Raw genomic sequence first — 24,532 nt, 5'->3', positions numbered from 1 at the left:
GAAGCCAGTGCTGAAGCGGTCTCATAAGCATCAACCCGAGCGGGGTGGCTACCACTGAGGATGCCACATGCCCCAGTAGCCTCTGAAAAAGTTTCAGTGGAACCGCTGTTTTCTGTTTGAACGCCTTCAAACAGGCCAGCACCGACTGGGCGTGCTCGTTCGTAAGGCACGCTGTCAAAGAGACTGAGTCCAGCTCCAAACCGAGAAAAGAGATGCTCTGAACTGGGAGGAGCTTGCTCTTTTCCCAGTTGACCCAAAGCCCTAGTCGGCTGAGGTGTGAGAGCACCAAGTCCCTGTGTGCTCAAGACATGTCCCGAGAGTGAGCTAGGATTAGCCAGTCATCGAGATGCCCACCTCCCTTAACGTGGCAAGGGCTGCCTCTGCGACCTTCGTGAAGACGCAAGGAGACAGGGATAGGCCGAAGGGAGGACTTTGTACTGATACGCCTGACCCTTGAATGCAAACCGCAGCAAAGGTCTGTGTCGAGGAAGTATCGAGATGTGGAAGTACGTGTCCTTCAAGTCTACCGCCGCAAACCAATCTTGATGCCGGACGCTCGCAAGAATGCGTTTTTGCTTCAGCATCTTGAACGGGAGTCTGTGTAAGGCCCGGTTCAGTACTTGTAGGTCCAAGATTGGCCGCAACCCACCACCTTTTTTCGGTACGATGAAGTAGGGGCTGTAAAACCCCTTGTTCATCTTGGCCGGAGGGACAGGTTCTATCGCGCCCTTCCGTAGGAGGGTAGCGATCTCCACGCAAGGTAGCAGCGTTTTCGTCCTTGACCAAGGTGAAGTGGATACCGCTGAACATGGGTGGGCGCCTGACGAATTGAATCGCATAGCCGAGTCGGACGGTCCGGATCAGCCATCGCGATGGATTGGAAAGCGCAAGCCATGCATCCAAGTTCCGCACAAGGGGGACCAAGGGGACAACGTCGTCAGATGTACCGGCAAGTGGGGCCTCGCAGCTGGGCGGAGCTCGGGGTGCCACACCATGTCGTGGCCGTGCTGAGTCTAGGGACATCGAAGCACTTACCTGGCTCCTTGTGACCATCCCCGGAACAGCCTGGGATGGGGGAGGAAGAGGCCTGTCCTCGTAACCCGTGGAGACTGCCACATCGGGGGCAGCTGTGTGCCACAGCTGGGCGCTCAGGGGCAGGAAGACCACCGCTGGAGCGCCAATCCTGCAAGGAAAAACCCGTGGACAGTAGTCGTGATGATGATCGTGCACACTGGGTATGTGACCCAGGGAGGAAGGAAACCGCTCTTTTGCTGAACTGTTGGGTACCGCAGCCACTTGGGTAAGCGGCGAAATCAAACAAAAAGGCAACAAAAGATTTTCCACCTGGCCCTCCACCGGGGGATGGAGTGGTCTTCTTACCAGCTCCAGGTGAGTGGGTTTCATCGTCCCTGGGTCGCCCATCTCAGGGGCGCTTTGACGACCTCCGTGGGTTCTTAGCGGCCGACTGTGAGACAGGTGGTGTCTGCTTCCTGCGGTGGGCTCCACGCCAGGGCCGGGCCGAAGGGGCAGGCTGCAGCAGAACCGGTGCAGTCACCGCAGGGGGATGCCCTTGGTGACGAGCAGACGGGGTGCAGGATCTTGAGCCGCGCTGGGGCAGGATGTGCTGGATAGCCTCCGTCTGCTGCTTCACTGCTGAGAACTACTGGGCAAAGTCCTCGATGGTGTCGACGAATAGGCCAGCCTGGGAAATGGGGGCAGCAAGGAACCGTTTCTTGTCGGCCTCACCCATCTTGACCAGGTTGAGCCAAAGGTGGCGCTCATGGACCACTAATGTGCCCATCGTCTGCCTGAGAGACCGTGCCGTGATCTTCGTTGCTCGGAGAGCGAGGTCAGTCGCCGAGCGTAGTTCCTGCATCAAATCTGGGGCGGAACTACCCTCGTGCAGTTCTTTCAATGCCTTGGCTTGGTGGACCTGCAGGAGAGCCATGACCTGCAGGGCAGAGGCGGCTTATCCAGCAGCACTGTAGGCTTTAGCCGTCAGGGACGATGTGAACCTACAGGGCTTGGACGGGAGCTTAGGGCGTCCGCGCCAGGTGGCGGCGCTCTGCGGGCATAGGTGCACCGCGGCGCCGTATCCACCGGGAGAATCGCCGTATAGCCCCTGGCCGCCCCGCCATCGAGGGTAGTGAGGGCGGGGGAACTGCGGAATCGGGGCCGGGCAGTAAAAGGTGCCTCCCATGATTTCGTCAGCTCCTCGTGCACTTCCGGGAAGAAAGGCACTGGAGCAGGGCGTGGCTGCTTTGAGCGGCGCCGTGAGCCCAGGAACCAATCATCGAGCCGCGAGGGTTCAGGGGAGAGTGGAGGGTTCCACTCTAACCCGACGCTCGCGGCCGCCCAGGAAAGCATGTCCATCATTTCTGCATCAGCCTGTGACTGGGCAATCGTCCCCGAGGATACCCGGCGGAGGCGATCCCATTGGTGTCCCCAAATCGCCCCCAGTGCTTACGAAAACAAGCCGTGACCACAACATTGCCATGGTTATTTTCTCGCAGTGAGAACATGAACCATCCATGAACGCTGCCTCCGTGTGGGTCGCGCCCAGACATGAAAGACAGCGATCATGACCATCCGAAGTTGAGAGATAACGACCGCAACCAGGAATAACACACAACCGGAAAGGCATCTTTAAAAAGACTCGTCTTTAAAAAGACGTTCCATGTGTGCCACTCTTTTAGAGAAATATACTCTTTTAGAGAAGAAAGCTCTTTCAGAAAATCTTTTTTCTGCCGAAGCACCCAGGGGCGTTCTCTGCAGTGCACCAGTGTAGAGGAGGTAGAAGCCGCTGAAATGTGCCGTCAGATCCAGCAGAGGTGAATGAACAGTAGAAATTCAGCTCAGTGAGCATGACCGTTCGGCTCCGAAGAGAAAATCTGAATGAGTGGTTGCATACCAGCTCCTTTTATACCCGTATGTCCGGGGGAGTGGCATGCAAATACCACTCGCCAATTTTCATTGGCCTTTTATCAAAGACGAGTCAAGTGAGTGACAGATAGGGAACAGATCAATATTTAAGTCATTTTTTTTACTATATCTTAAATTTAACTTTCACATTTTTCTTTTTTTTCTTCTTTTTTTTTTTTTTCCAATTCGCATTCTTCGTGCATATCACCACCTACTGGTTGGGGCTGGTCAAAGGTGGAGATTTATAGTATAAAACATGGGCGGCTCCAGGGTTAGGCTTCCGGGGCTTAAGCACCGAATGTTTTCTGTAAAGCCCTGAATGTTTTGATCATCTTTTTGTAGTGACATCAGAATTATCAGTGCTTGAGTATCAAGTTGACATGAAAACACATTTCGTTTTAAAGTTAGGGTAATATACTGTATATAAATGAATGATTCCTGTCTTTCTATGGTATTGACAACACCAAATACAGACTCAATTTAGTACCCATGAGCTGTCTTGTCCGCAGCTGCTTTCCAGCTCTCATGTGGCCTTTGTGTGCACATGCAAGAAGAGAGTTTGCGGCACGTGATTGCGGCTGTGTTTTGGAAACTGTGTTGAGTTGGTCCATCCAGATGCAATAAGTATCAAATATTTAGATATATAAACCTGAAAACAAGGAGTAATATATACAGATGTATTCGAGGAATTTGCTAACTTTAAAGTCAAGAGTCAGGACATTTGCGTGTTTAGCAAAACACTTTAAGACACTATGCAATAAACATAGCAAACTTTAGGCGATCTAGCTATTATTTTTCATCTCTAGTACCAGTTTAGCTTGTTTACAATCTACTTTTTTGCAAATTAACTTAAGCAGGGCGTTCTGATCTTCGAGTGTATCTGAGACAAAAGCTAGTGAGACTTTTTTAGTTTACTATATAAATGACACATCATAGATGTATCCAGGTTTTTATTATAAAGTGTATTATGTTCTGATATTTCATCAAATGATGGTCCCATATACACAGAGGTCTGGGCTAAGCCCCGAATATCCACTGACCCTAGTACTGCCTCTGGTATAAAAGGATTTAAATATTGATCTGTTTTTCACCCACACCTATCATATTACTTCTATAGATATGGATTTAACCACTAGAGTCATATGGATTACTTTTATGCTGCCTTTATGTGCTTTTTGAACCTTTAGAGTTCTGGTCACCATTCACTTGCATTGAGTGGACTAACAGAGCTGAGACATTCTTCTAAAATCTTAATTTGTGTTCTGCAGTGGAAAGAAAGTCTGCGATGGCAAGAGGGTGAGTAATGATGAGAGAATTTTCATTTAACTTTCCCTTTAAGACACTGAATTCAGAAGTCAGTTGACTGTAACTTACTGGATCTGACAATGGAGGTTTAGACAAGGTCACAGGAGATGAAGTGGCAGACCTGCAGCTGTGAGCTGTAGCTCACATGATCTTGTGTTGTGGTATGCATCACATCATCTACGGAATGCTGTTGCATTTTCTGAACAAATCTTTAACCCTGCTTTTAGGTTCATCCACATCAGAAGGGATGAATCTACTGTCGCAGCCTTGGAACATATTGCAATGAGAAATGTAAACCACATAAACTCTACTTATTAGTCACATCGAAAGGCATGTACTGTAAGCATATGAAGGGATGCACCACACCTCTGCTGAGTTCACTATGTTTACTTTCACAACCAACTGGCCTTGGATAAACAAAAAAACAAAAGTTAAAAATATTACTATTTCAAAACATCAAATGAGTCTTCAAATGACTTAAAAATGTGTGCTTCATTCTTAGCTTAAAACAGCAACATTGTTTCTAAACTAAGTAACTTTGACATAAGTGGTGCAATCTGGATAAGTCAAAGACGGTTTTGCATATATAGACCCAGAGTCCAAAAACAACACCGAACAGCTGTAACAGTCATTTCAAACATGTCAGTCAGGGATTTACACTTGAGGCAGGCTTGTGGGGGAGGAATGGATTGAGAGATTCCAACCAATCCCTGTGACTTTGAGGCAACATTTGAAAGCTAGACTCCCTTCTGAAGCCCACTTCCAATTGCCCAAGAGAATTCTGCTGCTGTAGACTGTCTGTTACCATGGCTCCAAGCTTTGGTTTGATTCTACGCCTGTGTCCAGTGAGAAATCTGTTCATTCTGCACAGGCTGTCTCCAAAATCACAGTTTCTCACGGAAGTGCTCTGAAATCCAAGTGCTGTCAGTAAAAATGCAGATGTTAGTTTCCACAAGTGGTGTTTATAAAACAAAGCTGAAATCATACTGAATCTGTATAAAATTAAAGTATAGGAAAAGGTGCTTTTAAAAGTTTATAATTTCTATTTAGCATCTTAAAGGGATAGTTCACCCAAATAATTAAAGTTATTCATTATTTACTCACCCTCATCTTGTTCTTAACCAATATGACTTTGTTTCTTTTTCGGTACACAAATGGAGAAGTTTAGAAAACAATTTCTGCTCGATGTCATACAATGGCAGTTTATGTTGACCGCTTCTTCAAGCTTCAAAAAGTATGCAAAAGTATAATTCAGAAGTCTAATAAAGTATTCAATGTGACTTACGCCTACTCATTCATGAGAGTGCACAAGAGCAGCAATTACGTTGCCCTCACCCATGAGAAGGGGCGTTCAAGCGAGAATCCGTTTGTATGGTACAATAGGATGATCACAGGAGACCACGTGTTTTTACCGAAAGTGAACTGGAAGAACCAGAGAGAAAGGCAAAGGGCACCGGTATGTGTCACGTCTTCTCCATTCTGTACCGGTGTGTATGTGACAAAATTTCCAACTAAAGAGAGCGAGACCTCAGCGAAACGCTTGGAAGGTGTAACATTCTTGGACGAAATCAAGTTGTTTTCAGCAGAAAAGTTAGATGCAGGCTTCAATATAGTGTTATGATTTTGGACCAGTGCCAGTTCGTAGCGGACGGGGTTACCCGCCATGATGCCGTTATTAGAAACCAAGTGATCAGCAGAATGTCCCATCGCTTGTCACGAGTGGTTAGGACAAAAACTCTGATTAACATAGAAAAGATACCTTTTATCATGTGTCATGTCGCGTCCAGTTAGGACATGCTCTTACTATGGCTGTCTCAGCCTCTTCCATCACTCATAAGGATTTCTGAGTACTCCAGTTCATACAAATAAGACTTCTTCGACTTCTCTTTAGACATGCTTTGTAAGATCGGTTCTCTGGTTTGTGTGCAGCTATGTTGAGTTTTCTGTTGTTAATATCCTGTGATGAATGATTGTACCAAACAAGCGAATGAATTTGTACGAAAATACAAATTTGTTTTGAACTGTTTTCCTGCAGAGGTCATGTGTGAGACACAAATCTGTCATCCTACTGGCTGTATGAAGTATTAAAGATGCATTCTCAGCCATTTGTGCTTGCTTAAAGGGTTTGTTCACCCAAAAATGAAAATTCTCTCATCATTTACTCACCCTCATGATATCCTAGGTGTGTATGACTTTCTTTCCTCACCAGAACACATTTGAAGAAAAATAGAAAAATATTTCAGCTCAGTAGGTCCTCAAAATGCAAGTGAATGGTGATCCGACTTTTGAAGCTCCAAAAAGAACAGACAGTCAGCATAAACATCATCCATACGACTCCAGCGGTTAAATTTATGTCTTCTAAAGCAACATGATCGCTTTTGGTGTGAAAAATATCAATATTTATGTACTTTTTAACTATAAACCATCGCTTCCAGTCAGCAGTGATATGCACTTGTGACCTGTAGACAAACAGATTCAAATACAGATTTAAACCAAAACCAATGAAGCTTCTGTACAGCGTTCCTCCTCCTCAGTTATAAACAGCGCTGCTCTTCCAGCTGTGACACACGTGCGTCAGTTCTCACCTGTCTCACATGCCAACACGATTATGTCTTGTGCATATTGCTGCTGACTGGCAGTGATGGTTTATAGTTAAAAAGTACTTAAATATTGATATTTTTCGCACCAAAAGCAATCGTAGAAGACATTAATTTAGTCGTATGGATGACGTTAATGCTGACTGTCTGTGATTTTTGGAGCTTCAAAGGTCTGATCACCATCCACTTACATTTTAAGGACCTACTGAGCTGAGATATTTTTCTATTTTTCTTCAGATGTGTTCTGATGAAGAAAGAAAGTCATACACAACTGGGATATAATGAGGGTGAGTAAATGATGAGAGAATTTTCATTTTTGGGTGAACTATTCCTTTAACATCAAAGGGCAATACTGCCACTGTGTAGGGTGGTACTTTTATTGCATGATATAAAGAAGTTGTGCTATTACCAATTTTATACAAAATTTAAGCTTCTCAAAACTACGGAACAAAGTGCTGTTTGGGAATCCTTTAATATAAAAGATCCGAATCCCTCAGTACAGACACAGTTATGTTGTATGAAGACTATAATCTGTGCCGTAAAATTGACAGTTTAGCCTATAAAACCCCGCCATCTAGTGACCAGAAATTAAAAGTGCAGAACACCAGCCGCAGTCGGAATTTCAACTAGGCTACTACTTGAAAAACATCTCTCCCGATTACACTAAAGCATATGACCATGTAACAGTTGTGATTTTTTTTACACCGTGTTTATTAATGAGTAAGCTATATTTATACCTTAGTTATGAATGACTTGAAAGTATATTCATAAAGCACAACTGTAAACTGTAGGCTATGCTTTTACTTTTTCACATGAAAAATAATTTGATATTATGTTAAGTTAGCACATGATATTCTGATGTACATATATATTTGTTAATTCTTTCACAAAATACAAAAAAAAAAAAAAAAAAAAAAAAAAACATGCATTTTGTACAAATAGGCCTACATTGTTACTGTATGTTCTATGTGATTTATTATGTCTTTGCTTACACTTTTTATGTCGTATGGCTTTGATTTGGTTTGTTTATATTTGGTGTGGTGTGGTCATTACTCAGTAGTACACAGGCAAAAATAGATTAGACACATCCGAGTAGTGTTTTCTAAAGAGGTTTATTTTGTATGCAACCATTAGGTCAAGCTATTCATTTTCACATGTTCTACAGAAATACAGATCATATATATATATATATATATATATATATATATATACTATCGTTCAAAAGTTTGGGGTCACTTGCCTGAAAAGTTTCTCATGATCTTAAAAATATTTTGATCTGATCTGAAGGCGTATGCTTAAATGTTTGAAATTAGTTTTGTAGACAAAAATATAATTGTGCCAACATATTAATTTATTTAATTATAAACTAAAATGTAATAAAAAAATTAAAAAAAAGTTTTTGAAATGGATGACTTGGACCGAATAATAAAGAAAAGCAGCCAATAAGTGCCCAACATAGATGGGAACTCCTTCAATACTGTTTAAAAAGCATCCCAGGGTGATACCTCAAGAAGTTGGTCGAGAAAATGTCAAGAGTACATGTCTGCAAAATCTAGGCAAAGTGTGGCCACTTTGAAGATGCTAAAATATAACATAGTTTTGATTTATTTTGGATTTTTTTAGTCACAACATAATTCCCATATTTCCATTTCTATTATTCCATAGTTGTGATGACTTTACTATTATTCTAAAATGTGAAAAAAATAAAGAAAGAAAGAATGAGTAAATGACCCTAAACTTTTGAACGGTAGTGTGTGTGTGTGTGTGTGTGTGTGTGTGTGTGTGTGTGTGTGTGTGTGTATATATATATATATATATATATATATATATATATATATATATATATATATATATATACAGGGTTGGGGAGTAACGGAATACATGTAACAGGATTACGTATTTAAAATACAAAATATAAGTAACTGTATTTCACTACAGTTACAATTTAAATCATTGATATTTAGAATACAGTTACATTCAAAAAGTATTTTTATTACTGAAGAGATTACTTTGCATTTTATTGTCATTTGTTTAATATTTAGTCCTTTCAGATGGAAAACATTTATACATATAAATGATGTGATCCAAAGTGCATTTGAACAGTGGTGAAACACTTTCTTATGATGTGTTACATTCATACGAGCAGACAGAGAAGTAAGTTTGAAGTAAGTTTGGAGCAGAAGAAACAGAAATAAACCTTGAGTAAATTGTTTTTTATCAAGAAAACTCATGTTGGATCATCATTTCTTTTTTTCTAGTAAGACCTTTGATATTAGGGCAAAAATCATATTCTTGATAATAATTTTTGTATTGTTTTCCTGTAAAAATATCTAAAAATCCTTAAAACAAGATCAATTTGATTTATCTTGTTTTAGAAGCAACACTACATAAGATATTTAGGTTTTTCAGAGAATGTTTTTTTTAACATGTGTATTTTGTCTTACTGTACTGGCAGAGTTTTTAATAGTCAAAACAAGTGAAAAAATCTACCAGTGCTGAAGAAGTAATTCAAAATATTTAGAATACGTTACTGACCTTGTGTAATGTAATGAAATACGTTCAATTTACATTTTACAGCATGTATTCTGTAATCTGTAGTGGAATACATTTCAGAAGTAACCCTCCCAACCCTGTATGTATATATATATATATTCAGTATTACATTTGAATATATATATACATTTAGAACCTCTCATCTATGTGCCAGACTTTTAGATTTTACATTAGAAACATGCTGTCTGCATTTGCTTGTGCATGCGTGTGCTTCTGTGTCAGTGTGTTTGTGCAGCATTGTGAGTTTCTTTTCCATGCAAAGCGTAGCAATGTTAACTGAACAATGTGTATTGCTTAAATGCTAAGACTACACTATAGCATTAGAACAGAGAGGTGTACTCAGTTGTTAGGCCAACTAAAACGAGGTCTACATTTTTTAGAATGTTAACAGTTTTTCTTTGGGATATAGACTGATTTATGATTTGTTCAACCATCACAACCTAAACAAAAGCAACTAATGTAATTTAATCCATTGTGTGACCTTTATGATCTTTATCGTAATGCACAAGCAACTATAGCCACTACAGTCTATGACTACAAATCACCATTCTCCTACATGTCAGATGGTGGTACATCATGGCCTATCACATGCTTAGAGATTTACAAACTACAGTAGCACAATATGATTGTTGAAAATGAGAATAAAAATAATGCACAATTACCAATAAAAAAATGCCCAACCTGCCAGTTGTAACCTGACATCTGAATATTGTAAGTACTCAATACCAAATATTATGCAAACATAATACAGCATTCATTCAGCACAGTAACATAACAGTCACCAGTGGCAGTCTACATATACAGTCTAGTCAATAGAGTTGTTATAGATTTATGGAACACTGAAGAACAATGAGTTTTAAAATATTCAAGTTATTAAAACATATATGGAATGAACAGTCTGCAATTGCATTACAGCACAAATATGCATATGACATCACTTGACTAACAAAAACAAAAATAAATACATTTAAACTAACAACTTTGCCAGAATATTAAAAAGACAACAAATATGTAATATTCTGCTTTAAAATGTCCCTCTTCAGATGAGATCACATTCAGCAGTACACAAAATGCTTTGGGAGTATCTGCTGCAGTTATTGGTTGCATCATGATTGTCTGATAAAATCTGATCATAGCTATTTACATTCAGTTACATCTATGTCCCAAATGTATAGGAGACAGAAAACAAAAAAATGTTAATATAACTTACAAATTACTATTCTAAAGCATGAGAAAATATGATTGCTGATGATTAGGTGTGACAAGTGCTGCATTTCCACTATGATTCTTTTCAGTATTAAAGATGCAAAATATGGAACCCTATGTCTGATACTGTGCTTGTGATACAATACAGAAACATTTCTCACAAATGCCCCTTTGCTTTTAACAAACACATAAGCTTGTCAAATAATTTGTTTAGCTGTTGCAGAAAGATAACGTGCTGTGCTTGTCGGAACAGATTGGTCAGTGATTGTATGTTATAACAACATATTGGATTTAAAATTCAGATTTTAAAATGATCAGTTAATTTATTTAATAACAATTTGTTAATTCAAACCAATGTGCTTTACATTTGCAGATGTGTTCTTACATATGGATAAAATAATTTTATTTTTGAATACACACAATTTCACACAAGTTCACAAATGCTTGTGTAAACATTTGGCTTTTACTTTAATCTCTGCCGAGAAACAAATAAAAGGTAAAAATTACTTATATTTTACATTAGTATTTTTAAGCATTGCCTGTTAAACAGTTAAATCATGTAATCTACAAAAATGTGTTTTGTTTTTCCAATTTCTGTTCTCCATAGTGAAATAAACTTCCCTCCTGAAATCCACCATAATACATAATAAATGTCTGCTTGAGCCCAGATAAATCATTTCTACACCAGATGATACTTCAGGCTATTCTAATATCATTCTATCTTGACAGAAGTTAGGACAAATAGAAAATCTGCTGACGTGAATAATAAGACAAACTGTGCTGCTATATACAATAGCTACTGAATGTATTTTGCCTTGACTCAAACAGTAAACAGTACAAATGGAAAAGAACAAGTAAATGAAAAGAGTTGACAGATCTCAAATTCAATAATATTTCTCAAATTCTGTAATCATTTCATTGGTTTTATAAATTATATGGTATAAATGATTCAATGGGCAAGAAGTCCAAAAGCAGTCATGTGTGTAATACTGTTTCAAAAAAATTGTGCATGCATTATTTTAAGTTGGTTTGTGCTGGTTAGTCCTGTCCACTATTAACACATAAGGGCTCAGTGTCTGTGGAGATACCCATGGACCCTTCCTGTAAATATTAAAGCAGTTTACAGGCCATCTTGCTGCTCCTGAATTATTGTTTTGAGAATTGTTTAATAAGTGTGTCAACCTGTCTGGCCAGTACATGTTTGGGAATTTCTATGTGCTTTCTTCACTGAAGTAAGTATTACCTACACTGGAAATGCCAAGAGGTTATATGCAATATCGTACAGTAAAATATACACATACCTTACATACAATGTATTTCTAATGAAATAATTTTAGGGGTTGACAGATAGTAAGATATGGTGTAAGTTATGATGTCAGGTGTTAACAGAGAAATGCCAGCTTGACCTCCAAAAGTGACCCAAAGTGCAATAGAGAGGGATATGGTTTCAAATACACATTGACAGGATTTATCACTACTCCAGACCAAAAACATTATTTTATATATATATATATATATATATATATATATATATATATATATATATATATATATATATATATATATATATAAATTAATGTTTTAAATCTTTAAGGTAAAAACTAAATAGTGAAAATGTGACAGAAAATAATTTCATGGTTGTGACAAATGATGATCTCTCATACAAACCTGTGCCTCCATCCAGGAGGACTGTGCTTGTTGATCTCCTGATTTTTTTTAAAACCAAGTACCTGGATACTGATCCTCCTTCCAGCTCAGTATTCTTCTTCATTCCTCCATCCTTCACCTCCAATAAGATGCTGTGCTGAGTTAAAGACTTGGAGGACAGCAAGAGCTGGTGGGTGTAGTGATGGTGAGTCTACAAGTTCATGATGCTGAACTGGCTGCCAGCAGACTTTATTCCAAGATGTGTTTGGGTATGATGTGTGTTGAGAGAGGGTCGGGGCAAGAAGAGAGAGGTATGGGTGTCACAGCATGGATAGATGAAAAAAATAAAGGATCACTGCCTTTAATCTCTGAACTAGCATTACTCAAAACGCTCATAGGGTCGAGTTTGTCTTACTCGTGGTACCATGTCAATCAACAGCCTGTAAGAGAAAGGAAAAATTGTGAATTTCCACGAGAGGCACACTGCAGAGAAAATTAACAATGCTAACGGTAACATACTTAAATGTTTCTCCTGTCCTAGCTTAATGTTCAGACTGAGAAAACTATAAGCCATTTGTAGGTTGATTCCCTGCAAAGTGTAAACACTGTGGCTCTGTGGCACTATCAAAACGTTGCTCTGTTTGTTTAAGCATCCTGACCAAACCAACATAGCAACATTGGCTTAATCAATGATGTGACATAAGTTAGGGGCATGACTATCAGTCTGACGACCAGACCAGAAGACAGAGTGGGAAACCTGTTTGAAAACTGTAATTATTTTGTAGTTACATTTGGTGATACTAGTGCAGAAATTACATTTTCACCTTAAAAGATAAGTAAACCAAACTATTCTGCCTTATAGACACTATTGGTATGTTTTGCATGTAAAAAGATGATTGCATTGAATACACTTACTTGATCCCATAAGCTAGAATGATAAGTCCAATCAAGACCCCAATAGTTCCGTCCAGGTACCAAACAGCTGAATTATGTTTAAACACCTCAGCACTAATGAGGATGGAAAAGCCCATGATGCCCCCAACCATAGAGTTAAAGCCTACAGAAAAAAAAAAAAAAAAAAAGATTTAGTATTTGAAAGAAAAGCCACATAATTACATTTTCTGTTTAGTCATAAAGTTCTGTGTGGAGTTTAGAAATCAAATAGATTCTAAATTACCCTGTAAGTATAAGCAGCAGTAAAAACACCAAAAATAAATGCTCAATGAACAACATCAGGGAATGATGTTTGATACTAGTAACATACATTGCAATCGGAGATACAAATGTGAGACAAATGCATTTTTATTCTCAAACTAAGACATTCTCGACACATTTCATGTTTGGTCGCTAGTCTAAACGAAATCCTATCACAAGTCGACAGAGGAGACACATTTAAGATGCATGTACATAACAGGGGTAAACGGCAATCTGTTTCAGCTAACCACTTGTGATTGGTTCACCTGAGATGAATGTAAATACCAGGTGTAAACAGGGCGAAAGAGAAATGGTTAGGTTTTGCGGCCATATCTTTAGAAGTGTTTTTTCCCTTAGAGATGTCCATGTTTTCTCTAGATCTCATTTTAAAAAAGTAGGCTAATTCTAAGATGCATATAGACCATTTCAAGGATGTAAACAATAACAAAGGAATTAGAATGCTACTGTCCCTGAAGCACTTCTGGTATCATTACCGGATCCCTTAAATAAGGCTCTGAGTTAACATATTTTCTCAAAGAACATCAAACATTTACCTGAAGTGACTTATCCAGACATGCTGTTGACACTGAGCGTCTACGCGAGAGAGGCAAAGAACTTGTATCGTAGTTTAGATGCTCACAATTATTTTCTCAGTGGACAGATCGGGAATATTGGATCGCTCCTACCGTAATCAAGGAAGCTGTTCAATGAAGCTGTCTGCATAACCTGCGGACAAGATAAATATTTATTTTTGTATTCTGACATAAAATGGTTCACATTTTAATATTTATATTTTATGACGATCGTGTTAACATTAGTATCGTTAATCGTGTTAAAGTCACTATTAATGAAGCACCTCCCTCTGTTGTTTTGAATGAGTTTGATTACTAGCATTGCACTGAAGAAAGCTATGGGCTGAAACATTTGTTTACTGGTCTGTTTTTAACTCGCTGCACTTTGCACTTTTTCACTATGCAAGTCTAAATTAAAAAATATTTTTGATAGACCTTCTTGGTCTGCTCTTCATTTAGTGTGCAGACAGCATGTGTTGTGGATTTTGATTACTAGCAGGAAATGTTTAAGGAACAAAGACGCCATTTCCTTAAAACAATGACTATACCTTGAAATGGTCTATAGGCCTACATTATAGATGACTCAACAATTCAAATATAAAAAAAGATCAAAAAGTAATAATTGGTTGACATTGGTCTCTGTGACCATTTTTCATGAATAATATCTTTATGACACCTTCTCAGGAAAGAGATTCAGAGGCTTTTTTCTCTTCCATTCCACAGTTTGATAGTTATTTTTCTTCATTTTCTTTTATCTGGCTCTCCTAAATGACTTATTGTTCAATTCCAGCAAAATATATTTCCTATTATATCTGGAGGGAAAAAAGAAAAAAACTTTAAAAAGATTTCTGGGCTAATATTTTTGCAAGACTTTGTGTGTGTGTGTTTGAAATTCCAAGAGGTACGGTCTCTACATTTCCTTTCCAGCAAATGTCTGGACAATAACTTACATGGTGTCAGTAGTCAGTTTAGCTATGAAATGACATGACATAAGAAATGCTCATTTATTGAAATAGTTATTATAAATTTCCAAGTTGGCAGCAATAGTACTTTTTAAAGGGAGAAAAAAAATCTTAGTCAAAACAGTCTTGTAACAATTCAAGGATGGGAAAGGAGGAAGCTGGGACCGGCTTGACAAACACAAAGACATTTAATAAACACTTTTCAGTGTATAACAAAACAAAAACATGCACTGCTTTTCAGCCAACTATGTATGAACATATAGACATACACAGACAGGCTTCGTGCATTTCTCTCTCCCATCTGCTGCTGTCTCCTCTCCTTAAATACTCCAGCCACCCCTCACTGGAACGCGAGACTGGTGTGGCAGACAGGTGGAACTCATTCACCACTTATCTTCCCGGCCTCGCTCTGCCTAGATGCCGTTGGCCCCGCCCTGCTCACCACATACCCCCATCGCCAAACTCAGGTCGGGGAATTCTCCAGCCTGTGACCTACTCCCCCCCCCCCCCCCCCCGCTGCCCCATTTCTAGGGAGGGAGCGTTGGCGCATCAGGATGGTCTCCAGGTCCGACCCGCATGTGCCTGGGAATGGGAACAGGATGACGGGGGAGATAATAGAAGAATAGAGGGGTGAGAAAATACAGAGAGAGAGGAGAAAGCAGAGAGGAGAGAGAGAGGAGAGAGAGAGATGGGCTCGCTGGCCCTGGACACACCGTCGACTGGCCCTCAGCTCGCTGTACTGCTTCCATCCACGACGCCAGGTGATGGCATTGGATCCCTCAGCCACCCCTTTCGGTTGCTGGTTGACACAGTGCTCCAGCGCCACCAGATCATGCACTTCCTCAGCATCGCGATCCTCAGTCAGCGGCGAGGACTCCTTGACGGCACATCCTTCCTCCTTCCCGGGTTTCGGCAAGGAGGAGGCGGGAACCAGAAGAAGAGTCAATGTAAATTTTAATGACAGAAATGAACTTAAAAACATATAGACGCACACACACACATCTCTCTCTCCCAAACTGGCATCTCCCCTTTATCGCTATCTCTCGCTGATTAGTTGATTCAGCGCCGGCCGTGCACCCTCACAGCTTAGCCACGCCCTCCTCCTCGTCACACTCCTCCTCCACACAATTCAGGCCAGGGTGCCATCCGGACTGGCCTTCTCCCCCCCACCTTGGTAGGGGAGATGCTGCACTTCTGGCCGTTCCACCAGCCGATGATCCACCCCACCTCCTGGGAACCTGGGGAGAGATGAGGGGAGGGAGAGGGGACAGGGAAAGGGTGAGCGGGAGAGCCACAGAGAGAGAGAGAGAGAGGAGAGAGAGAGAAAAACTTGCTCACCTGTCGCCTGGTCCTCAGCCACTCCTCTGCCCTCTGGCGGATGACAGCCACTCTTCCCCGGACGGACAGCAGTGAGTCCTCCAACCCCTGACAGACGGAACGGCTCCTCGCCTGGAGGATGGCAGTGAGTTTTCCGACCCCTGACAGACCAAAAGGCTCCTCCCCTTCCTGGCGGATGGCAGTGGATCCTCTGACTCCTGGCAGCCAGCAGCGACTCCTCCATCCCCTGGCAGATGGCAGCGATTCCTCTGACTTCCGGTGGTTGGCAGCGACTCCTCCGTCCCCCAGTGGACAGCCACGGCTCATCCCCTGGCGGATGGCAGCAGTGAGGACTCCACGACAGTGCATCCCTCCTCCTTCTCGGGTTTCAGCACCAAAGTAAAGGGGTAAGGTGGGCAAGGATGAGGCGGGAACTGGCAGAACAGTCAACTTAAACTTTAATGACAGCAATTAACTTAAAACAACATAAAACAAACATAAACACACACAGCAGCTGCGTGTCTCTCTCTCTCTCTCAAACTGGCACCTCTGCCTCCCCTTTATCTCTCTCTCCAGCTGATTAGTTGACTCAGAGCTGCCCGTGCACCCTCACAGCCCGGCCATGCCCTCCTCCTCGTCACACTCCTCCCCTGTCCGATTCAGGCCGGAGCACCATCCAGACTGGCCTACTCACCCCCCAACTCTGGAGGGGAGATGCTGCCCTTCCGGCCGTTCTGCCAGCTGATGTTCCACCCCGCCTCCTGGGAACCTGGGGAGAGACAAGGGGAGGGAGAGGGGAGAGGGAACGGGTGAGTGGGAGAGACACAGAGAGATAGAGAGAGAGAGAGAGAGGAGAGAGAGAGAAAAACTTGCTCGCTGGTCCCCAGACACGCCATCGCCTGGCCCTCAGCCACTCCTCTGCCCTCTGGCGGACGACAGCCGCTCCTCCCCGGGCGGAAGGCAGTGAGTCTCTGACCCCTAGTGGATGGAACAGCTCCTCCCCTTCCTGGTGGATGGCAGCGGCTCCTCCGTCTGCCGGCAGCGACTCCTCCGTCCCCTGGCGGATGGCAATGGTTCTCCACGACAGCGCATCCCTCCTCCTTCCCGGATTTCCGCACCAATGTAACAATTCAAGGGTGGGAAAGGAGAAAGCTGGGACTGGCTTGACAAACATGTAGACATTTAATAAACACTTTTCAGTGTATAACAAAACCAAAATGCACTGCTTTTCAGCCAGCTACGTATGAACATAAAGACACACAGACAGGCTTCGTGCATCTCTTTCTCCCATCTGCCGCTGTCTCCTCTCCTTAAATAATCCCGCCACCCCTCACTGGAAAAATAATCTTTGTGAAAGGCTAGAAACATGCTGATTAATAAAGCTAATTTTAGATGAAAAAAAACTTTATGGTTTAAAGGCGATCTGGAAGCACGTTGTCCTATCGCAAACCTGGTTTAGCTGAATGGTTGGATTCATTTCAGACACATGAAGTTCAACTCACTTTGCTTTATTCTCATTTTCTGTCATGGTTCTGGTGAGTCTGCTTGGTGTTTTCCTGTGTGTCTACGTGTTTATGTTTATGTATTTCCTAGTGTGTTTCCCTAAACACGTGAGCAGTGTTTACTTAGGAACGCTCATTCACACCGCTCACAAGTCAATCATTGCCAGCTGACACTAATTATCCCTTGCCTATTTATACCCTTGTATTTCCTGTACTCAGTGCCAGATTGTTCATTTTGTTTCACGTTGCAGTCTCGCCTGCCTGTTGGTCCTGTTAGTTTGTTTCTAGCTGTGTTTTCTCTGCCCAGTATGTACCCACCACAGATACTGGTGTGTGGACCTCTGCCCTGTGGATTTTACCTTGTGGATTATTATCTGAACTGTGTTTACCTGTGGATTACTTACCTGGTTCTAGCCGCCTTCGCTCCTGTCCACATCGTGCATCGTACACTCATACTGACTGTTTGTTTCTCCTCTCGCCATCTTCGTGTGGATTTATTCTGTTTTGCCCTGTGTGCTTGTCAATAAATTTAACTCATTTATTCACCTCATCCTTGGGTCTTTCTGACATTTTTGATAGAACAATCTGGCCAGAAATGGACCCAGCTGAGAATCTCTCTCTGCACAATGCAGTCATTCAGCAGAGAGCGATCCCTGGACGTCAAAAGAATCAGCTAAACCAAACGAGTCATGCTTCAGAGGAGATGGAGGATCGGATAGCCAAGATAACTTCGCGTCTACAAAATCTGTGTTTATCTCCCAGCACCGGTCCCACCAACATGACTTCCACCTTCGTTGATCCTCCGGCAGCCATTCCTCCAGCCACCATTACTCCAGCCAGGTTTCACGAGGCGATGAACCTAAGTCCTGCCTTTCCTTTTTATCTCAATGCTCACTGACATTTTATCTCTAACCATCCTCATTTCCCAATGTGGAGGCCAAAGTAGCTTATGCGGTGTCTCTCCTCTCGGGGCGGGCTTGTGAATGCGGAACAGCGATCTGGGATAAAAAACACCAGTGCTGCTCGACCTCCCCAAGAGCTTTGACAGGTTTGTGGATTTGGTGATTCGGGTGGACAACCATCTTGCTGTTAGGCGTCGGCATCACAAGGCGATCTCTTCCAGAGAAGTTCCTGTTTTGTCAGCCCGGGCACCTTCTCCATCCAGTCCACCCAAACCCATGTCAGCTGAAGAACCATGCAGGTTCCAGCCGCCTTCACTCCTGTCCACACTGATCTGCATCATCAAAATTTCCCTCATATTGACTGTTTGTTTCTCCTCTCGCCATCTACGTGTGGATTTATTCTGTTTTACCCTGTGTGCTTGTCAATAAACTGAACTCATTTATTCACCGCATCCTTGGGCCTTTCTGACATTTCTGAAAGTTTTCTGCAGTGTGTTTTAGTGAAAGATGTCAGTATCCATCTATATTACTAGTCAGTGTTTCTCCACTATGGTCTTCTGCCGTTAAAATACTTTGCACATGGCACCACATGTCTAGTAACGCGCACAGAGTGTGAAAGGGTATAAATGAAACCTGTTCTGTAATAGAAAAAATATTCAAGGATACACAGCTCTGTTGTTTTGTCTCAAGGTTAGAAACAGTTAGATGGGGCAGCCAATGTCATGAAGTCTCGCGGTTTGAATGGAACCACACTGCAGTCCGGATCCGGACTGCATACTGCTAATTGGTGACCGCTGGTATATATGGTTTATGAGGAAACTTTTTTAGGTCACACACTGGTAATTATGAGGGCATTATGCTATAAACATGGTTAATGAGAACACCTCGTAGTGCAGGGCTGCCCATAAAGGGGGAAAATTGGAACAGCTCTCAGGGGCCAAGCCACTGAGGTGGCCCAAGAGAGATAGATCAACACCCCCGATAGTGCTATGATGTCCGGAGTTCGCTCGGCAGAGATTGCGTGAGCGCGCATTGCCTACGACAAATACCAGTGCTCCAACATATAATGTCGCAATATATGATAATATCCCAAATTGAGATAATACCCCAAACTTAAAATATATGTATGTGTGTGTGTGTGTGTGTGTGTGTGTGTGTGTGTGTGTGTGTGTGTGTGTGTGTGTGTGTGTGTTTGCGGGTTTGGGTGGTTTACGAGGATATTTTTTTAAGTTACAAACTGGTAATTACAAGGGTATTATGCTATAAATTTGGTTTATGAGGACATTTCTAGTGTCCCCATAATTCAAATCGCTTAAAAAACATACTAAACAATGTTTTTTTGAAAATGTAAAAATGCAGAAAGTTTTTTGTGAGGGGTAGGTTTAGGGGTAGGGTTATGGTTAAGGGATAGAATCTATAGTTCGTACAGTATATAAATCATTATGTCTATGGAGAATCCTCATAAGGATAGCCGCACCAACATGTGTGTGTGTGTGTGTGTGTGTGTGTGTGTGTGTGTGTGTGTGTGTGTGTCATACCATCAGTGATTAGGGCTCTGCTGGTCAAAACCCTGCCCAGCATGAACTTGGCAACAGCAAGAATGACACACATGAAGCCGCTGACAATGGAAACACTAAATAGGAAATCATCCTGACAGAGAGACAGATAATAACAAGATAAAAAGTAAAAATTAATTTTCATGTAATAGCAGAAATGTTGCAGTGATTGATTTCAAAATTTATTTCAAGAGAAAGTGTCCATATGGCAGAATCATAAAGGTTCCCATAAAAGCCAGAAGCCTTGAAGGCCAGTGGAAGTAAAAGAGCAATACATAGGTATCCCTTTAAAAGAAAATATTACCAATATAATAATAGCAATATAAAAAAGTCTTTCAGTTCTTCACCATTGAAAGGGAAATCTCAAAGCTTAAAAAGCTATTACAGATAATACAAATGCATAAATGACCCACATTTTCAGGTATATCAGAGATGAACTACTGCTGTTTTTTGTCTCTTTTGCTTCTCCAATGTATTTTCTCTCCAGACTAAGAGTGTCTGCTTTCCACCCACACAACATCCAGAACCATTTCTCCTACATTTCTAATCAGACTGTCTGTTTGGCGACCTTTATCTCTGAGTAACAGCTAAGAGCTAAATTCAGAGTCAATAGTTGAGACTTTCCTCTCATAAGCTGTAGACTGGCTTGTTAAGTCTGCCAATTTAGATGAATTGGAATACACAGCTATTTAAAAAGGACACATCAGAGATTCAGTGTGGTGGCCATATCAAAGGTGCTGAAATGGAGAGGCCAGGTGATGAAATTAAAATAGTAATGAATGTTAGAAAGGAACTGCAAGACGATTGAATGAAAAAAAAGACAGGGTATTAGGGGTGGAAGCCCATTTTCGAATCATCCATCCCCAGTGGATAGATGAAATAGATGGCTTACAGCCAGCAGAAATCCACCATTAAAGCAGCTGCACTGCAGTGTCATTAGCTCTAATGGGGCAAAACAACATGGTCTGAATGAAAATATGAAGATTCAATGCCAATGTGTTTTCATTATTCAAACTGGGTTGTTAAAGGAATAATTTACCCCAAAATTTAAATGCTGTCATCATTTACTCACCCTTATCTTGTTCCAAACCTGTATGACTTCTGTAGAACTCAAATGGAGATGTAAGGCAGCATGAAAGCCTCAGCAACCATTCACTTTCGTTAAATTAAAAGGCCTGACTGAGACGGAGTACCCAGACTGAGGCCTGAGGTCATTCCATCTACAGTTATTTCTCCCTTTGTATGATCCACAGAAGGAAGTCATACAGGCTTGGAACAAGATAAGGGTGAGTAAATGATGACAGAATTTTGATTTCTGGGTGAACTATCCCTTAAAGATGTGCTGCTGCGTTATTGTAGATATAAACCTATAGTTTACCGCAAACAGTGACATGTCACTGACATCTACTGTATGTCTGCCTTCAGATTACTGCCATTTCCTTGAGTTTATTAGCATTTCAGGCTGAGGAGATAAAAACAGTGAGAAGTGCCCAGAGAAATAAATACAGAGTGAAAACACTCAGCTAAATTCAGACTTTCTCTGACTAATCACAAAAAGAGTTATAAATATATATTGGAATGGAGCCAGTCTTTCATTTATTAATGGAAAATGACTAAACATGTTGCTGTTACCTGAGACTGTAAAATCCACATCTGCCCTGAAATACAGTGACTGTAGTGTACTGTAGCAGTCTAAATCATTTTCTGTCTGTCACCTGCATCATTATATTCACTGGAGGAAAAGTAAGTAATACTTAATACTAATACTTGCCATGTTTACTATGAACTTACCACTTCAGGAAGAAGTTTGGTGGCCAGGTCATGGATGGCCTTTCCCAAAATACACATAGAGGACAAGATAAAAATTACTCCCAGGATCACACAGGCTCTGAGGATGGAAAAAAAAAGCAGAAAACTATAACATACATTCAATTAAATGCATGAGTTTTACTGTAATATATAATGACAGTCATGAATTTTACCACACTAAAAAAAAAAAGTCAGTGTTTTTGTATTGTTTTCTAAATACAGGTGCATCTCAATAAATTAGAATGTCATGGAAAAGTTCATTTATTTCAGTAATTCAACTCAAATTGTGAAACCCATGTATTAAATAAATTCAATGCACACAGACTGAAGTAGTTTAAGTCTTTGGTTCTTTTAATTGTGATGATTTTGGCTCACATTTAACAAAAACCCACCAATTCACTATCTCAAAAAATTAGAATACATCATAAGACCAATAAAAAAAACATTTTTAGTGAACTGTTGGCCTTCTGGAAAGTATGTTCATTGACTGTATATGTACTCAATACTTGGTAGGGGCTCCTTTTGCTTTAATTACTGCCTCAATTTGGCGTGGCATGGAGGTGATTAGTTTGTGGCATTGCTGAGGTGGTATGGAAGCCCAGGTTTCTTTGACAGTGGCCTTCAGCTCATCTGCATTTTTTGGTCTCTTGTTTCTCATTTTCCTCTTGACAATACCCCATAAATTCTTTATGGGGTTCAGGTCTGGTGAGTTTGCTGGCCAGTCAATCACACCAACACCATGGTCATTTAACCAACTTTTGGTGCTTTTGGCAGTGTGGGCAGATGCCAAATCCTGCTGGAAAATGAAATCAGCATCTTTAAAAGCTGGTCAGCAGAAGGAAGCATGAAGTGCTCCAAAATTTCTTGGTAAACGGGTGCAGTGACTTTGGTTTTCAAAAAACACAATGGACCAACACCAGCAGATGACACTGCACCCCAAATCATCACAGACTGTGGAAACTTAACACTGGACTTCAAGCAACTTGGGCTATGAGCTTCTCCAACCTTCCTCCAGACTCTAGGACCTTGGTTTCCAAATGAAATACAAAACTTGCTCTCATCTGAAAAGAGGACTTTGGAACACTGGGCAACAGTCCAGTTCTTCTTCTCCTTAGCCAAGGTAAGACGCCTCTGATGTTGTCTGTGGTTCAGGAGTGGCTTAACAAGAGGAATACGACAACTGTAGCCAAATTCCTTGACACGTCTGTGTGTGGTGGCTCTTGATGCCTTGACCCCAGCCTCAGTCCATTCCTTGTGAAGTTCACCCAAATTCTTGAATCGATTTTGCTTGACAATCCTCATAAGGCTGCAGTTCTCTCGGTTGGTTGAGCATCTTTTTCTTCCACACTTTTTCCTTCCACTCAACTTTCTGTTAACATGCTTGGATACAGCACTCTGTGAACAGCCAGCTTCTTTGGCAATGAATGTTTGTGGCTTACCCTCCTTGTGAAGGGTGTCAATGATTGTCTTCTGGACAACTGTCAGATCAGCAGTCTTCCCCATGATTGTGTAGCCTAGTGAACCAAACTGAGAGACCATTTTGAAGGCTCAGGAAACCTTTGCAGGTGTTTTGAGTTGATTAGCTGATTGGCATGTCACCATATTCTAATTTGTTGAGATAGTGAATTGGTGGGTTTTTGTTAAATGTGAGCCAAAATCATCACAATTAAAAGAACCAAAGACTTAAACTACTTCAGTCTGTGTGCATTGAATTTATTTAATACACGAGTTTCACAATTTGAGTTGAATTACTGAAATAAATGAACTTTTCCACGACATTCTAATTTATTGAGATGCACCTGTATACTGTACATCTGTTAAACAATATACGTTTATGTGAGAAGCAAAATTGTGCAAGATAATTTCAGAGAATAAATCTGAAATATTTTATTTATTTTTACCCCATTGGCAAATAGTATGCTAAATAGGCAAATAAATGGCTTTTATAGTAAAGCTACAGAAACCTGAACCACTCTGAAACTGCCCACAATACTACAGTATATTCAGATATCCTGTCCATGGGTGCACCTACAGAGACATGCACTTTTTCTTCAGTGTTGCCCTATAAATCTTCCTCTCTGAAACATCAACCCGTGAAATGAGATTCACAAGCCCCCACAGACTGAGGATGAATCCAGCAGCAGAAGCCTTTATCAATGTAAAGCCACCCGAATTGAGACAGTCAAGGTGAAAACCAGAAACAAGAGATGTGTGATCACTCAATAGACTTGATAAATTAAACAACCATGTTCAGCCTTTAAAATGCTTTATTGAATGTCTGGCAGAATTTCGGCGATATTACTTTGATTTCAAGATGTTTAATCACAATGTCAAGTAGCTTTTGACTAATTTCCACAGACCAGGTTTTGCACTGACCAGAAAAAATTAAAATATTCATTGACCCTTTATAAATAAATATCTTTAACATCAGTCTATAATGGAATTAGTGGTGCTATTCGTGGTGCATTCATTACGTAATTATTAATAA

General features: G+C 41.1%; 1 protein-coding gene across 7 annotated transcripts in view; it reads right to left on the bottom strand.

Moving 5' to 3' along the window:
• Nucleotides 1-8,669: 8,669 nt before the first annotated feature.
• The window catches only part of LOC127447847 (transmembrane protein 163-like), a 43,515-nt gene continuing 27,652 nt past the window's right edge, over nucleotides 8,670-24,532 (bottom strand). Inside the window, exons 5-11 of one of the 7 annotated variants that reach the window (XR_007898425.1) lie at nucleotides 22,027-22,123; nucleotides 20,218-20,329; nucleotides 16,297-17,044; nucleotides 15,959-16,196; nucleotides 15,672-15,856; nucleotides 13,979-14,150; nucleotides 13,152-13,287 (exon numbers count right to left, since the gene is read on the bottom strand). Coding sequence is in view for 2 of the 7 variants with exons in the window: in XM_051709948.1 (XP_051565908.1) it covers nucleotides 12,442-12,477; nucleotides 12,646-12,670; nucleotides 13,146-13,287; nucleotides 20,218-20,329; nucleotides 22,027-22,123 (412 nt within the window). In the remaining 5 variants the exon portion in view is untranslated. Of the gene's footprint in view, nucleotides 12,671-13,145; nucleotides 13,288-13,978; nucleotides 14,151-15,671; nucleotides 16,197-16,296; nucleotides 17,045-20,217; nucleotides 20,330-22,026; nucleotides 22,124-24,532 lie in introns of those variants that run through there. The other 6 variants (XR_007898423.1, XR_007898424.1, XM_051709948.1 and 3 more) reach the window with 6 other exon arrangements.

This window comes from Myxocyprinus asiaticus, chromosome 11, assembly GCF_019703515.2.
Source record: "Myxocyprinus asiaticus isolate MX2 ecotype Aquarium Trade chromosome 11, UBuf_Myxa_2, whole genome shotgun sequence".
NCBI lineage: Eukaryota > Metazoa > Chordata > Actinopteri > Cypriniformes > Catostomidae > Myxocyprinus > Myxocyprinus asiaticus.
The sequence above is the reverse complement of the archived record's forward strand: the minus strand, read 5'-3'. Positions and strand labels throughout refer to the sequence as shown.